Source organism: Ylistrum balloti, unplaced genomic scaffold, assembly GCF_031769215.1.
Source record: "Ylistrum balloti isolate Yb309-2 unplaced genomic scaffold, AGI_CSIRO_Ybal_v1 Utg369816, whole genome shotgun sequence".
Classification (NCBI taxonomy): Eukaryota; Metazoa; Mollusca; class Bivalvia; order Pectinida; family Pectinidae; genus Ylistrum; species Ylistrum balloti.
In genome coordinates this window covers 607,310-626,480 of record NW_026781986.1, presented here as the reverse complement: position 1 = coordinate 626,480, position 19,171 = coordinate 607,310, and the positions used below count along the sequence as shown (strand labels likewise).

General features: G+C 38.3%; 2 protein-coding genes and 1 pseudogene across 2 annotated transcripts; 2 read left to right on the top strand and 1 right to left on the bottom strand.

The window, feature by feature from the left end:
- The first annotated feature begins 376 nt into the window (after positions 1–376).
- LOC132544955 (uncharacterized) lies at positions 377–2,050 on the top strand (annotated as a pseudogene).
- A 9,887-nt stretch (positions 2,051–11,937) lies between these two features.
- LOC132544954 (uncharacterized) lies at positions 11,938–12,495 on the bottom strand. Its single transcript, XM_060208619.1, has one exon. The coding sequence runs from the start codon at positions 12,493–12,495 to the stop codon at positions 11,938–11,940; it is 558 nt and encodes a 185-aa protein (XP_060064602.1).
- A 508-nt stretch (positions 12,496–13,003) lies between these two features.
- Positions 13,004–14,614, top strand: LOC132544940 (uncharacterized). The gene has a single exon (XM_060208604.1). It carries the CDS (start codon positions 13,088–13,090, stop codon positions 14,612–14,614), a length of 1,527 nt encoding a protein of 508 aa, XP_060064587.1. The 5' UTR covers positions 13,004–13,087.
- The last annotated feature ends 4,557 nt before the right edge of the window (positions 14,615–19,171 follow it).

Here is a 19,171-nt window from a genome sequence, read left to right as displayed (position 1 = left end):
CTCTCTCCCTCTCTCTCTCTCTCTCTCTCTCTCTCTCTCTCTCTCTCTCTCACACACACACACACACACACCTTTTCACTCACACACACGTAAACTAACAAAAATACAAACAAAGAAAATAGTTAAAAGAGAAATCGGCTAGGATTGATATGTGCAGCACAGTCGTTAGAAATTAAACAATTGTGTTTGTACGTTAATTCATCGGGGTAGCGGTGGCAAGTGCTTAATATCAAACTGATACTAGTAATTACATCCGGTTAATTGAATGTGTAGGCGAGTTTCATCGGTGAGTTACCCACGTGACTTCAACTGACCTAGACAAGGAAGTTTGGTTAGAACTGGCAAAATTTTGCGACGTGATATCACGGTTTACAGCATGGAAACAGAAATGGCAAGTAAATTGTCTATTCGTCAAGCCCAAGTGCATGTATCAACCATGTGCTCATGGTGTGATAGTAAAGAGGACGTCAACTGGTACTGTAATGACTGTCAGGAGGCTTTATGTGGCCGCTGTATGGAGGGTCATAAACGCGGAAAGAAGACACGGAATGACAAAGTCGTACCGATAAAACAGGCGGACAGACACAGCGATAAGGTAGTACCAGAGCTATGTAAGGCACATCCCGGTAAAACATGTGATCTGTTCTGTACCGATTGTAAAGTCGTAATGTGTTCAATGTGTTTTACCAAAAAACATAAACAGCATGCTTTCAAACATTTAGAAGACGAATTTGATTCCCAGAAGCGGTATATGCAGGACCAATTGAAAACGTTAAACTCCCAGTTAGACAAGTTCGATAGAAAAATATCAAAACGTATGGAAGCGAGCAAAACATTCAAAGACGGTGCCGATATAATCAGGAAAGATATTCATGACCAGGCTTCAAAGTTGAAGACTGAAGTAGATTCACACGTCACTTCCGTCTTGGCTGAATTGGATTTACTTGTTGCTGAAGAAGACAATATCCGTAAGCAGGACTGTGAGTTTGATGAGAAAAACATCACAGAGATACAACAGTTGATCACAGAAATTGAGCAGCAGTCGGGGAAACTGTCTTGTCAAACCTTGTTTGATTTGACGGGAAGGATGAGAACCGCCATACCGCTGTATGACGTCACACGGAAGCCTGTACTGCCACGACCTCCAAGTTTTGTAGCCGGTCAACTTAACATTGAAAAGCTGATAGAAATGGTGGGACATATCATTCCTTACAAGAAGGTGAAAATCAATAGCCGTCATGTCAAAATACTTTGTACTAGTAAAGTTTCTCAAAAGAATAGTATAATATCAATTTGCCCTACTGACGCGGATCATGCCTGGATATCGGTGTTCGGATCCAAGGACTTGATCAAAATTCACAAATACGGAAACATCACCGAGTCCGTTCAGCTTGATTTTAAACCACGAAGTCTGGCTTTAACAAGCACGGCAGAATTACTTATCACTGGCTTAGACGCTTCACCACTTATCTACAAACTGTCTACGGACAAACGCGTGACGACATTTGCAAACGTTGGTCCGCTTAAGGTATATGATATCAGTGTTAGTGAAAGGAATGAAGTGCTAATCAGCACTGACACTTCAACAATACTGGTACTCGATTTGTCCGGGAACAAGATAAGAGAGTTCTCGTGTGGGCAGGAGAGAAGCCGTATCGTATGTTTAACTGCAGACTATATTGCCATTACAACTGATGTTGGCTTAATTGACATCTTCAACCAATCAGATCAGAGTAAACGCAGGTGGGATGGAAGAGTGGACAACGATAAGAAAATATCACGGACAGTACAATATATTATAGCACGTGATGGATACAATAGAGTGTTTGTGCCAGACGTCCATACTGACCAGGTGCTTGTCCTGCAAGGAACAGAGAGAAAGGCTAGATGTCTCTTGGACAAGGATCATGACATAAAACGTCCATTGTCTGTGTGCGTTGACGAGAAGGAACATGTTTGGATCGGCTGTGATAATGGTACAGTACATGTAGTACAACTATAGGTAAACCAGGATATAACCCCTCACCCCAAAATGCAGTTTAAATTTTAAGACATCGAACAACTACTTGGTAATGTTAAATTACATTCTGAATGATTTTTTCATACTGTAATTTTCTCAATCGTATTAAAAAGGATTGTTATGAAATTGAAACTATTATATTTATCATAATATTGTATATATGGTTATATGGTTTTATCATTACTGTGTGTCGGTAGATCAATTAGAGTCCGGAGTAGCCATCGTAACATGATACCAATCAGGCGTAGAATATACAAATGTATGTCATTTTTGTCATAAAATAGAAATATTAGTAAAAGTTAGTATCTGCAATGATCGTCTTTGTTTTTATGTACAACTATTGAATGATTCGGAAGGACGAGTAAAAAGTACAATTATTCACACACGGAATACTGGTGTCAGCACACATAATACTAGTTTCAGCATATCACGATCACACACGACATACTGGTCTCAGTATATCACAATCACACACGGAACACTGGTGTCAGTATATCACAATCAAACACGTAATACTGGTGTCAGTATATCACAATCCCACAGGGAATACTGGTGTCAGTATATCACAATCACACACGGAATACTGGTGTCAGTATACCACAATCACACACGACATACTGGTGTCAGTATATCACAATCACACACGACATACTGGTGTCAGTATATCACAATCACACACGGAACACTGGTGTCAGTATATCAAAATCACACACGTAACGCTAGTGTCAGTATATCACAATCACACACGACATATTTGTGTCAGTATATCACAATCACACACGGAATACCGGTGTCAGTATATCACAATCATACGCGGAATACCGATGTCAGTATATCACAATCACACACGGAATACCGGTGTCAGTATATCGCAATCACACACAGAATATTGGTGTCAGTATATCACAATCACACACGTAACAATGGTGTCAGTATATCACAATCACACACGGAATACTGGTGTCAGTATATCACAATCACACACGGAATACTGGTGTCAGTATATCACAATCACACACAGAACACTGGTGTCAGTATATCGCAATCACACACGTAATACTGGTGTCAGTATATTACAATCACACACGTAACACTGGTGTCAGTATATCACAATCTCACACGACATACTTGTGTCAGTATATCACAATCACACACAGAACACTGGTGTCAGTATATCGCAATCACACACGTAATACTGGTGTCAGTATATTACAATCACACACGTAACACTAGTGTCAGTATATCACAATCACACACGAAATACTGGTGTCAGTAAACAGAATACTGGTATCAGTATATCACAATTACACACGTAATACTGGTGTCAGTATATCGCAATCACACACAGAATATTGGTGTCAGTATATCACAATCAAACACGTAATACTGGTGTCAGTATATCGCAATCACACACGGAATACCGGTGTCAGTATATCACAATCACACACGGAATACCGGTGTCAGTATATCACAATCACACACGGAATACCGGTGTCAGTATATCACAATCACACACGGAATACCGGTGTCAGTATATCACAATCACACACGGAATACTGGTGTCAGTATATCACAATCACACACGGAACACTGGTGTCAGTATATCACAATCTCACACGGAATACCGGTGTCAGTATATCGCAATCACACACGGAATACCGGTGTCAGTATATCACAATCACACACGTAACAATGGTGTCAGTATATCGCAATCACACACGGAATACTGGTGTCAGTATATCACAATCACACACGGAATACTGGTGTCAGTATATCACAATGTCACACAGAATATTGGTGTCAGTATATCACAATCACACACGGAATACCGGTGTCAGTATATCACAATCACACACGTAACAATGGTGTCAGTATATCGCAATCACACACGGAATACCGGTGTCAGTATATCACAATCACACACGTAACACTGGTGTCAGTATATCACAATCACACACAGAATACTGGTGTCAGTATATTACAATTACACACGTAACACTGGTGTCAGTATATCACAATCACACACGAAATACTGGTGTCAGTAAACAGAATACTGGTTTCAGTATATCACGACCACACACGACATACTGGTGTCAGTATATCACAATCACACACGACACACTGGTGTCAGTATATCACAATCACACACGGAACACTGGTGTCAGTATATCACAATCACACACGGAACACTGGTGCCTGTATATAACAATCACGCACGGAATATAGGTGTCAGTATATCACAATCACACACGTAACGCTTGTGTCAGTATATCGCAATCACACACGTAATACTGGTGTCAGTATATTACAATCAAACACGTAATACTGGTGTCAGTATATCGCAATCACACACGTAATACTGGTGTCAGTATATCACAATCACACACGTAACAATGGTGTCAGTATATCGCAATCACACACGTAATACTGGTGTCATTATATCACAATCACACACGAAACACTGGTGTCAGTATATCACAATCTCACACGACATACTTGTGTCAGTATATCACAATCACACACGGAATACCGGTGTCAGTATATCACAATCATACACGGAATACCGGTGTCAGTATATCACAATCACACACGGAATACCGGTGTCAGTATATCGCAATCACACACGTAATACTGGTGTCAGTATATCGCAATCACACACGTAATACTGGTGTCAGTATATTACAATCACACACGGAATACTGGTGTCAGTATATCACAATCACACACACGGAATACTGGTATCAGTATATCGCAATCACACACGTAATACTGGTGTCAGTATATCGCAATCACACACAGAATACTGGTGTCAGTATATTACAATCACACACGTAACACTGGTGTCAGTATATCACAATCTCACACGACATACTTGTGTCAGTATATTACAATCACACACGGAATACCGGTGTCAGTCACAATCACACACGGAATACCGATGTCAGTATATCACAATCACACACGGAATACCGGTGTCAGTATATCGCAATCACACACAGAATATTTGTGTCAGTATATCACAATCACACACGTAACAATGGTGTCAGTATATCACAATCACACACGGAATACTGGTGTCAGTATATCACAATCACACACGTAACACTGGTGTCAGTATATCACAATCTCACACGACATACTTGTGTCAGTATATTACAATCACACACGGAATACCGGTGTCAGTATATCACAATCATACGCGGAATACCGATGTCAGTATATCACAATCACACACGGAATACCGGTGTCAGTATATCGCAATCACACACAGAATATTGGTGTCAGTATATCGCAATCACACACGGAATACTGGTGTCAGTATATCACAATCACACACGGAATACTGGTGTCAGTATATCACAATCACACACAGAACACTGGTGTCAGTATATCGCAATCACACACGTAATACTGGTGTCAGTATATTACAATCACACACGTAACACTGGTGTCTGTATATCACAATCTCACACGACATACTTGTGTCAGTATATCACAATCACACACGGAATACCGGTGTCAGTATATCACAATCAAACACGGAATACCGGTGTCAGTACCGGTGTCAGTATATCACAATCACACACGTAACAATGGTGTCAGTATATCACAATCACACACGGAATACTGGTGTCAGTATATCACAATCACACACGGAATACTGGTGTCAGTATATCACAATCACACACGTAACAATGGTGTCAGTATATTACAATCACACACGTAACACTGGTGTCAGTATATCACAATCTCACACGACATACTTGTGTCAGTATATCACAATCACACACGGAATACCGGTGTCAGTATATCACAATCATACACGGAATACCGGTGTCAGTATATCACAATCACACATGGAATACCGGTGTCAGTATATCACAATCACACACGGAATACCGGTGTCAGTATATCACAATCACACACGTAACAATGGTGTCAGTATATCGCAATCACACACGGAATACCGGTGTCGGTATATCACAATCACACACGGAATACTGGTGTCAGTATATCACAATCACACACGGAATACTGGTGTCAGTATATTACAATTACACACGTAACACTGGTGTCAGTATATCACAATCACACACAGAATACTGGTGTCAGTAAACAGAATACTGGTGTCAGTATATCACAATTCCACACAGAATATTGGTGTCAGTATATCACAATCACACACGAAATACTGGTGTCAGTAAACAGAATACTGGTGTCAGTATATCACAATTACACACGTAACACTGGTGTCAGTATATCACAATCACACACGAAATACTGGTGTCAGTAAACAGAATACTGGTGTCAGTATATCACAATTACACACGTAACACTGGTGTCAGTATATCACAATCACACACAGAATACCGGTGTCAGTATATCACAATCACACACGGAATACCGGTGTCAGTATATCACAATCACACACGGAATACTGGTGTCAGTATATCACAATCACACACGGAATACTGGTGTCAGTGTAACACAATCACACACAGAATACTGGTGTCAGTATATCACAATCACACACGGAATACCGGTGTCAGTATATCACAATCACACACGGAATACTGGTGTCAGTATATCACAATCACACACGGAACACTGGTGTCAGTATATCACAATTCCACACAGAATATTGGTGTCATTGGATAACAAATATGTCAGCAGAATCCTAATTCGATTTAACTTGGAGTAAATGTGAACACAAGAAAGATATTCACGGAACCTCAAGTACAAGGAGAATAAGACCATGTGTTCAGGAAGTGTAAGCATGTTTTGCTTCATCGATGTTACAACTGAAAAACACAGTAAGATTCATTTTTGGATTAGAATTAGAAATGTTTACGTTTAACGAAAATATGAATTTTTAACAGTTTTGGAAAAAAGTATTTTTGAGACACGAAGTACCTTGATATAGGTATCTATGTTCTTGTTTTATTTTGTTATTGCAACAGATATTTGGGTGGTTATTTGATACTCAGAATATTTTATCTCAAAAAGTATCGAAGTAGGTCGGTATCCAAGGGTTAAGATATGGCTACCTGTCATTTCTTATCTATATGTGTAGTTTAGATTATATTTGTATTCATTTTGGAGTCAAGCAAGGAAATATCTAAATTAAACTCCATACACACTTTGCACAGTATGAGACAGATTATAAACAGGCATCTGGGAGTTCTGTCACTTTTCAGGATATTGTACAACAAATTATAGAGAAAACCCTTGTGCCTTGTTCTATACTATACACGTGTGTAGTACATTTTCCGTTTTCCTGTCTTTCTTAAGTGCATTTTGATTCATCCATAAGGAAATAAATGGAAACTTAACTAATGTTGCTGAGAAACTTCAACAGCTGTTTTAATCTAAATATCCTAATGAAAAATAAATACATTTAAATATGTTCAGTACTTGCTTTATTTATTTATTTATTTATTTATTTATTTATTTATTGCGTTTACAAGTGGAACAAATGCCTAGAATGTTAAAATGAAAAAACAAGAGAAATTTCACATGATCAGCTCTCATGTGAGCGCTTCATCCCTCAGTTTTGAAACATGATAATTGTGTTAAGTTGGAACAAGACAAATTCTCTATTAAATAAGCAATCTTCTTCTACATGATCAAATATATATTTACTTCTTAAGATATGAACACAGGTTTATCTGTTAAACTATGTTATGTAAAATCATGATATACCCTACCTACGATTCGACCTGTGGTTTATGTGTTGTATTACGGTAAATTGACGAGATCAGTGACAAGAGACGTGATATACAATGTGTGTCAGGTATATACACACTGTCGTTTATGTGTTATATTACTGTAAATTGACGAGATCAGTGACAAGAGACGTCATATAAAATGTGTGTCAGGTATATACACACTGTCGTTTATGTGTTATATTACTGTAAATTGACGAGATCAGTGACAAGAGACGTCATATAAAATGTGTGTCAGGTATATACACACTGTCGTTTATGTGTTATATTACTGTAAATTGACGAGATCAGTGACAAGAGACGTCACATAAAAAGTGTGTCAGGTATATACACACTGTCGTTTATGTGTAGTGACAAGAGACGTGATATACAATGTGTCAGGTATATACACACTGTCGTCTATATGTTGTATTACGGTAAATTGACGAGACGATCAGTGACAAGAGACGTGATATAAAATGTGTGTCAGGTATATACACACTGTCGTTTATGTGTAGTGACAAGAGACGTGATATACAATGTGTCAGGTATATACACACTGTCGTCTATATGTTGTATTACGGTAAATTAATTGATCAGTGACAAGAGACGTCATATAAAAAGTGTGTCAGGTATATACACATTGTCGTTTATGTGTTGTATTACGGTAAATTGATTGATCAGTGACAAGAGACGTGATATAAAAAGTGTGTCAGGTATATACACACTGTCGTTTATGTGTTATATTACGGTAAATTGACGAGATCAGTGACAAGAGACGTGATATAAAATGTGTGTCAGGTATATACACACTGTCGTCTATGTGTAGTGACAAGAGACGTGATATACAATGTGTGTCAGGTATATACACACTGTCGTCTATATGTTGTATTACGGTAAATTGACGAGATCAGTGACAAGAGACGTGATATACAATGTGTGTCAGGTATATACACACTGTCGTCTATGTGTTGTATTACTGTAAATTGACGAGATCAGTGACAAGAGACGTCACATAAAAAGTGTGTCAGGTATATACACACTGTCGTTTATGTGTTGTATTACGGTAAATTGACGAGATCAGTGACAAGAGACGTGATATACAATGTGTGTCAGGTATATACACACTGTCGTCTATATGTTGTATTACGGTAGATTGACGAGACGATCAGTGACAAGAGACGTGATATAAAATGTGTGTCAGGTATATACACACTGTCGTTTATGTGTAGTGACAAGAGACGTGATATACAATGTGTCAGGTATATACACACTGTCGTCTATATGTTGTATTACGGTAAATTGACGAGACGATCAGTGACAAGAGACGTGATATACAATGTGTGTCAGGTATATACACACTGTCGTCTATGTGTAGTGACAAGAGACGTGATATACAATGTGTGTCAGGTATATACACACTGTCGTTTATGTGTTGTATTACGGTAAATTGACGAGACGATCAGTGACAAGAGACGTGATATAAAATGTGTGTCAGGTATATACACACTGTCGTTTATGTGTAGTGACAAGAGACGTGATATACAATGTGTGTCAGGTATATACACACTGTCGTCTATATGTTGTATTACGGTAAATTGACGAGACGATCAGTGACAAGAGACGTGATATAAAATGTGTGTCAGGTATATACACACTGTCGTCTATGTGTAGTGACAAGAGACGTGATATACAATGTGTCAGGTATATACACACTGTCGTCTATATGTTGTATTACGGTAAATTGACGAGACGATCAGTGACAAGAGACGTCACATAAAAAGTGTGTCAGGTATATACACACTGTCGTTTATGTGTTGTATTACGGTAAATTGACGAGACGATCAGTGACAAGAGACGTGATATAAAATGTGTGTCAGGTATATACACACTGTCGTTTATGTGTTGTATTACGGTAAATTGACGAGATCAGTGACAAGAGCCGTGATATAAAATGTGTGTCAGGTATATACACACTGTCGTTTATGTGTTGTATTACGGTAAATTGACGAGACGATCAGTGACAAGAGACGTGATATAAAATGTGTGTCAGGTATATACACACTGTCGTTTATAGGTGTCTCATTATTTCATGGATTAAATTTTTGCGATCACTTTAATGTACCGCGTAATAGCAAAAAAGCTCGTCCCTGCGAAAAAAAAAACGAGAAAATGGTATATATTTTTTGTATCACATTCTTATCCATTTAAACAACTTTTCTGATGAGACAAACTCGCAACTGAGACAATTTGTGAAAAAATTACCAGAGAACAGTTTTGAATGAAGGCTCTCTTTACACGTCGTTGTAGATTAAAAGCAACGACACTCTTATCTCAGGTAAGGATCTAACTCGGCAGATCCGGTTAACTAAATCATGTCACTGAATGACTTCAAGACATTTTCTTTATTGTCATTATTATTATGATTTTGTGTGTAGCCCAAAAAGTCATAAGAACAAACTTTTGAAAGCTACCATTGAATATGTCCCAGTTTTATCCGAAGTACAACATATCTGCTCTGCTGAAAAGCATGCACAGTTTTCAACCAATATTTCAGGAAATACTTAAAAGCTTAACTGCAAAATGCTATTAATTGTTCAACATTGTTCATATACTGTAGCTTATGTGATTATAGGTGTCACATATAATGGAGAAAACTGAAAGAAAATGAAAATTCCCTGCATCCTACTGGTTTCGGATTCTCAGTCGATAACATAATGTTGATAAAATATGTGATACTATTTCCACAGCAAACACATTGCACAATAACACACAGGGATTGATAAAACTATATGTTATGTCTACTTAGATAATATATATGAACAAGCAAATTTTGAATTTCTATGGGCATACACGCGATTGGTGTACACCTGATTTTTCCCTGCAAAACATTACTGATTATGTACCTTTCGTATTGCAACCAGTAACGGTAAAATTTGGTACATTTTCATTAATCAAATTGTGTTGATCTAATCAGTCTTTATCAAAAGGGTTCTTCGTTGGAAGGTATTATTTTTAACTAAGTAACTTTCTTGACACTGACCAGCCCATTCACTCCTTCTCATATTCCGTCATATTGGCTTCTATTATTGCAAAGTGCGCGTTTAGTTACTAAACGTCGCGCGAGGTACAAATCTTGGTTACCGTGCTCCCAGAGCACATCCTCAGAAAGCTTGATTATTACGAATTTAATTATGTTCTCACCGGAACACAGACTTGAGCACAAGCACAAAAGTTGAGCTTTAGCAAGGGAACGGCTTCGTGATTATGAGCCCATAAGGTCGGTATCTATTGCATAATGAGCTTCGCTGCTACCATTTTGATATATCCCCTCAACACCAAATTTAAATATATATCAGTGTTACAGGTCTACGTGTGCGTGTTTATCATTATTTCATAATAGTATCTATGGAATCAGATGAGATCAGAAGGGAATCTCCAAGGTTGGTCAGAATCGCTAGCTAAATGAAATGAAAATTGTATTGGTTAATTCCGAGTCGCCGCAGATAAAATATTTTAAAATAAAACAATCGAGCACAGGACAAGTAAGCAGACACGTGTATGTGCACATGCATCCTTAAAAATTCATATTGAGACTTGCTGCGTATATATAAGTAAACGCCGTGTAACCTAAAAAGATTCTTTTAAATGATATAATTTAATGTTACATTATTTCATTCATTTTTGTATACAATTTCATCTGTTTGGAACCATTTGTTGAAGGTTCTATCGATTATCAATGCTAATTATGCCAAAAATATCCCCCTTTTAGCGATGACCCTACTTGTATTGCGCAACGCGGCCGGACATTTCAGTATCTTGTGTGTCCTCCATGCGCAGCTGTCGCAGCCCTGATTCTTCTATGCATGGAATTCATCAGGGTGTTAACCCTTGCAATGGGGATGTTATTCCATTCTTCATGCAAAGCACGTGTGAGCTGGACCAGATTAGTGGGGGCATTTGGACGTCTCCTAACTCTCCTATCCAATTCGTCCCACAAATGCTCAATTGAAGACAAATCTGGACTGAATGCTGGCCAATCGATTGGGATTACGTTATTGTTGGCAAGAAATTGCTGACAAACTCTAGCGACATGGGTCCGGGCATTGTCTTGCTGGAATATCAGGTTCCGTGCTTGCACACATGGCACGGCAACTGGGCGAAGGAGTTCGTCTCTATACCTTACGCCGGTTAAATTACCGTCAATCACGATCAGGGGTGATTTAAACCCATAGCGTCGGTGTAACGTTCCCCTCGACATCGATATACACGACGTCGCCCGTCCGAACGGTAGAGAGTGAACCGGGATTCGTCAGTGAAGAATACCCGTCTCCATTGCCTCATAGGAAAATTTCTGGGCGAGTGTGCTTGTAACCAAGCCAATCGGCGTTGGCGACGCGCAGGAGTTAGGGGCAGACCAACATAGGGACGTCGGGCTCTTAGGCCATTGACGCGTAATCGGTTTCGAACCGTATCAGGATGAATATGGCGGTTATGACTGCCTATAGTGTTATTTGCTGTTTCGGTAGCTGTGAGATGGCGATTACGTAAGTGAGAAAGTCTTATAAACCGATCCTGATGTGGCGTCGTGACGCGCGGACGTCCACTTCGCGGTCGGTCGATGACCCTCCCCGTCACTCGCACACGTTGGACAAGACGTTGAATTGTCCGAATATGCACACCAAAATGTGCAGCAACCTGAAGTTGGCCCTGACCCTGCAAAAGCATTCCTATAGCCTGTCCCCGCTGGACTTCTGTCAATCGTGGCATGGATGTAAATTGCTTAATTCGAATCAAACTTTGAAAAATCAATCCGAATACTTGAACAGTATCAAATAGACTGAAAATTTCCATTGGCGAACTCAATGACCTTCCCCTGCACGGGATTCTTGTATTTTAGCACGTCTCTCGCACGGAGCGCGGAGGTCAGGTATTGTGTGATTTTAAACACGTGTACCTAGTGACCGCGAACAACACATCAACCTGACCGAGTGTCATTATTCTAGGCCAAGCAATAAATCATTTGTAGTATATTTAGTGTACCCAGCGTTTCTTTTTCGTGTTAGTATAAATATATATAGTTAAAACGTCCGGTTAATAGGAAGTGTTAGAGAACATTGTAAAGACGACACTTAAGTGTTTCCTGAATTAATCTGGACAAGGAAATGTTTGTATTAAAACATACGAAGTGGATAAAAAATAACGCATCCATGTTAACAGTATCATACATGTATGTGGTATAGAACAAGCAATGGCAAGTCAGAATGAAACTCATGTACTCAACACGTGCGTTTGGTGTGATAGTAAAGAGGACGTCAACTGGTACTGTAATGACTGTCAGGAGGCTTTATGTGGCCGCTGTATGGAGGGTCATAAACGCGGAAAGAAGACACGGAATGACAAAGTCGTACCGATAAAACAGGCGGACAGACACAACGATAAGGTAGTACCAGAGGTATGTAAGACACATCCCGGTAAAACATGTGATCTGTTCTGTACCGAATGTAAAGTCGTAATGTGTTCAATGTGTTTTACCAAAAAACATAAACAACATGCATTCAAGCATTTAGAAGAAGAACTTGATTCAAGCAGGCAGTACATACGAGACCAATTGAAAACCTTAAAGGCAAAACTGAATAACTCCAATAGCAAGATATCGAAGCGCCAAAGAGCAAGCATAAAACTCAAACACAGCGTCAAAATTATAAGGGAAGATGTCCAAGCTCGCGGTACAAAACTAAAAACAGAAGTTGATTCAGTCGTTAAATCTGTCTTAAAAGAATTATCTTTACTGGCTGATGAGGAAGAAAAACTCTTGACAAAGGACTGTCAATCTGAGGAGAAAAACATCAAAGACATAAAACAGCTGATTAAAGATGTGGAGCAACAGTCCAAAAGGACGTCCAGACAAACGTTGCTTGACTTGATGGGGAGGTTGAGAACCGCTGTACAGCGTTATGACGATGAAGGGAAGATTGCATCACCACAATTTCCAAGCTATGTTGCCGGGAAAATCGATACTGAACAGTTGAAAACAATGATTGGACAAATTCAGGTCGGACATGAGCGGAGTGATGTGATCCCATTTAAGAAGGAAGAAGTTGATAATTTAAGTGTTCAAAAACTTTGTACATTCCAGGCCAAAGAACAGAGTTATATAATGTCAATTTGTCCTATTGACGGCAATTATTCATGGATATCACAAATGGGGTTTCATGATTTGTTCCGAACCAACAAATTGGGAAAGACAAGAGAGTCTATTAAGCTTGGTTTTAAACCTGAGAGTCTGGCTTTGACCAACACAGCAGAACTACTCATGACTTGTCAGGATGGTTCGCCTCTGATCTACAAATTATCTCATAACAGACAGGTGACGATCTTTGCCGATATAAGTCCACTGAAGGCTTGGAATATCACTGTGAGTGAAAATGACGAGGTATTCGTTAGCACTGACACGACAACAATACTGGCATTGAACACATCAGGGCACAAAATCAAGCAGCTGTCGTGTGGACAGGAAAGGAGCCGTGTCGTTTGTCTGACTGCAGGGAATGTTGCTGTTAGCACAGGTCAAGGCTTAAAATGTGAAGAATTGAATATCGTGGACCAATCAGGTCAAATCACACACAAATGGAGCGGGGATCTAGAAAATGGTGAAAAGATAAAAGAAACGGACCAATACAGTATTGCGAGTGATAAAAGTGGCAGAATTTTTGTACCAGACGTACTCACTAACCAGGTATACGTCTTACAGGGAAATGAGATGAAGGCAAAGTGTCTCCTGGACAAGACGTGTGAAATTGCCCATCCGTGGACTGTGAGTGTAGACAGGTGTGGACATGCTTGGATAGGTTGTAGTGATGGTACAATACATGTGGTACAACTATAATAAAGTTAAGATAGACTTCCCTCTCATTTATTAGCTTCTGTAGAGAAAATGCAATATATTTTTTAAAAAAGTACAAAATTATCTAATAATTTTCGCATTTGAGATTAAACTATCATCCCACAACAGCAATATTTTCCAAAAACTACTTCAAGTGGTCTGTAATTATTTATCAGCTAAAATTGTTAATTAGAAAAAAATTATTCCCAATAGTATGCATAGAACTCTATTCAATGATATCTCCTTCAATTAATTTTTTATTGGTTAAGTACCTTTTAATTGATTTTACTTGAAAATGACTTTTATTGGGTTTTTGTTTTGTTTATAATGTTAAGAATAAGTCATGTTACACCGACAGTAGGACATAATAAACATGTACCATTAAATAAAACAAAGCCTTCTCTCTGTTATAAATACGATGAATTTTCGTCAACATAAGTACGAAATGACAGCCATCCAAAATATGAGAAATATAAAAAAAAATCCTTAAACACGCCTGAGATAATCTGAAATGACAGCAAGAAACTTTTTTTATGAATATTCAAATATACCGCCCAAATAAGAGGCAAATACTATCCAGTGTGATAACAATCATTTGAGGGTCGACCATTCATGTGTCGAGGGTGACGAACTAAGTTACATTCACGTGTCGACAGTCACGAACTAAGGTAGCAGTAAACAGTTAATTTGCATTTTTCCTGAAATTATTTGTCATGTTTGAGATATACAGGTATAGCAGATTGGTTATGAAAAATACATCATTACATGTATATAAATTTATAAACTACATAACAATTACATTAACATTAGAGAGATGAAATTTGAGTAAAAAAAAAATTTCTCTGATTTCTGACATTTGATTGTCATGGTTACCTACTGATAAAATGCTAAAAATGCAAAAATACTGCTAATTCCAACCCAACGCTACAACTTTCTAGGAGAAATTTAATTCTAAACACCTATCTTACAATCAACAACACTGTCATGGTAACAAAGTACTTACATTTCAGCAAATTCCAACTCGGAAATTCTTCATAACATGACCACATGTAAACACTATGAAAATTTCACTTCCTGTAAAGCTAGTTTTTGGTGCGTAGACACAGATTCGAGACTGCCCAAATAGTAATCTCCAACACAAAGCAAAAATATTATCCTGAAAAAAATGAAAACCAACATTGTCCCCTTTAACATGACAGGACCAATTTTAGCAAGGATTTTTTTTTTCATTTTTAATTAAAACCTTTATAATGGGGTAATCTAATGAGCAAAAAAATCACCCATGGCCACACCGAGAAACTGTGTACTGCTTCCTGTAACTCAATGTCACAACACTGCTCTGCACGAGATTTCCCGTTTCGTGCTTTCCCCCGAAGACATCGTCACGCAATACAATAATGCAAAATTTGTACACAAGATCATGTGCACTTTAACCTAGAGTTGCCTGGCCGATTTTCATTGGTTTTGAACAACATTTTCGCACGGACCTGTTATACTAATGATACAACTGAACGTGCATGATCAAAATACAGTACGGACAGTACCTGTTATAGTACTGATACGTCTGAACGTGTATGATCACGGTAACAGCACGGACAGTACCTATTATAGTAATGATACGTCTGAACGTGCATGATCGCGGAAACAGCATGGACAGTACCTAATATAGTACTGATACGTCTGAACGTGCATGATCGCGGAAACAGCACAGACAGTACCTATTATAGCACTGATACGTCTGAACGTGCATGATCGCGGACACCGCACGGACAGTACCTGTTATAGCTCTGATACGTCTGAACGTGCATGATCGCGGAAACAGCACGGACAGTACCTGTTATAGCACTGATACGTCTGAACGTGCATGATCGCGGAAACAGCACGGACAGTACCTGTTATAGCACTGATACGTCTGAACGTGCATGATCGCGGAAACAGCACGGACAGTACCTGTTATAGTACTGATACGTCTGAACGTACATGATCGCGGAAACAGCACGGACAGTACCTGTTATAGTAATGATACGTCTGAACGTGCATGATCGCGGAAACAGTCCAGGGTCAATCCTGATCTTCACTTGGAACACGTCGGATGTTATCATTCAAAAATCTCTCTATCGCTATCCAAAAATGGAAGAAAATCATATAATGGATTTCGAAATTATTACGCTTTTCATACAGCTTAGTGGAAAGCTGTTCATGTTGGTTTCAATGTAGAAGATCGTGATAAGTGGCTGATGTAGGAGAGGCTGTGGTATATTTGATTTCCGATTCTGGTAAATAGATTAACAGTCATCACCTTAATTGTATTTTTTCAATATCTGTTCATGTCAACGAATTCGTTTTGGAAATATATAGCAAAAAAGAGGATATGAAGACAAAACAAACGTTTGTTACCTTCTCCAAATGGGTAGAATGAGGTAATTTATATATGAATATTCATAAAAAGATTTCTTGCTCTTGTTGGTCAGAAGTGGTCATCTAAGGCATGTATTATGATGTTTTCATTTTCTCTCTGATTCTTGATGGTCAGTAATTAGTGGTCATTTTACGAGAGTTGCAAGTGGTTTCCTCAACATTAACATTATATTTAATCAAATAAATGTCCACTCCAACATTTTATAATTTTGTTGACGAACATTCACATTATAGATTACAAGAAGAATACTTCGTTTTCCGTAACTTTTTTTGCTTTTGGAAACAGAAATTTGTTTAATCTGCAAAGTAGAAAAAACAAAAATTGTGTGTACCTTGACTTTTTATCTATGAATAAAGAACTGCTGAGAAGGTTTTGATAGATAGTAGATATTAAACATTAGTAGCATTTGGTAAGTAAAGAGATTTGGACGTGTACATGAACTTGAGGTGTGTTATCGGTTTCTTTATTCAAGTGTATTCCAGTGTTTATCATATTACTTGCTTCTTGGTGTTGTATTTTTCTAAAAGTTGAAGCAAATCGTGTTGATAAAGTTTCATACCTCTACTCCATTTGGAGGAGAAGTATGAATAGTAATCGCATTCTCTTGATATCCGTCTCAGGCAAAACAATGTGAACCTCCTCTTAAACCGTTCTTCAGTGTTATGTTATGAAAAATCATTTTATGTCCTGGTTACACGGTTTAAAGATTTTAGCTTTCTAGAAATTAAAGGCATGAATATAAAGACATGTTGGAGTACAATGATATCGAATTATAAATACTGGCAACATGCCAAAATATTTCTCATTATAATACTAGGTGAAATATGGAACATCTAGTTTTCAATACTATATTCAACGATAACGGAAAAATAGGCGTGACGTAAAATTCGAAAATTACTCTCATATAAAACAAAACTTTTGATTTCTAAACTTTTATATTTCGAGAAAATGACGATGTTAGAAAGCTTATTGTTCCAAATAGCTGTCTTTCTTACAAATGTGAGAACAAGTATCCTTCCGGTTTACCATTGACAACGGTCTAATGTAATGTTGTTTCCGTCTCAAATCAAATTCCCTTTAACAGGATTTTTGTGTGCGGCATCTTTTTATTATACTTCTTTACATCGAGCTATCTTCTAGTTTATGGTATATTCGTGTTTAGCAAGACAATAAACCTGTGATATTTACCTAAAAGAGGACTCCACATTATACGTATCAAATTTCCACTAACATTGTTAATATGCATTTTATATTATGATTACTGACAATGAAAACTATAAGGAGCAAAGTGAAAAGTCGAGATTGACATACTTACATAGAATGGGGGAAAAAAGTATTTAGAAATATTGTTTCGTCAGTGACACTTTGCAAATATGAATTGTTACTTCGTCAGCGACGCGCGACAAACATAAACGTTACTTTGTCAGCGGCACTCCATTCATGAATGTCGCTTCCTCATCGACATTCGGCAATCATAAAAGTTACATCGTCAACGATACTCGGCAAACATCAATGCTACGTTGTCAACGATACTCGGCAAACATCAATGTTACGTTGTCGACGATACTCGGCAAACATCAATGTGACGTTGTTAAAAATACTCAGCAAACACCAATACTACGTAGTCAACGATACTCGGCAAACATCATTGTTACGTTGTCAACGATACTCGGCAAACATCAATGCTACGTTGTCAACGATACTCTCGGCAAACATCAATGTTACCTTGTCAACGATATTCGGCAAACATCAATGTTACCTTGTCAACGATACTCGGCAAACACCAATGCTACGTTGTCAACGATACTCGGCAAACATCAATGTTACGTTGTCAACGATACTCGGCAAACATCATTGTTACGTTGTCAGCGATACTCGGCAAACATCAATGCTACGTTGTCAACGATACTCTCGGCAAACACCAATGTTACCTTGTCAACGATACTCGGCAAACACCAATGCTACGTTGTCAACGATACTCGGCAAACATCAATGTTACGTTGTCAACGATACTCGGCAAACATCAATGTTACTTCGTCAGCGGTACTCAATACATGAATGTTATTCGTCAGTGGTACTCGACACGACAAATTAATGTTATTCCGTCAGTGGTACTCGACACGTGATTGTTATTTCGTCAG

Bases quoted from the DNA above. Each gene is read 5' to 3' on its own strand.
- LOC132544954 (XM_060208619.1), bottom strand. From the start codon at position 12,495: ATGCCACGATTGACAGAAGTCCAGCGGGGACAGGCTATAGGAATGCTT.
- LOC132544940 (XM_060208604.1), top strand. From the start codon at position 13,088: ATGGAGGGTCATAAACGCGGAAAGAAGACACGGAATGACAAAGTCGTA.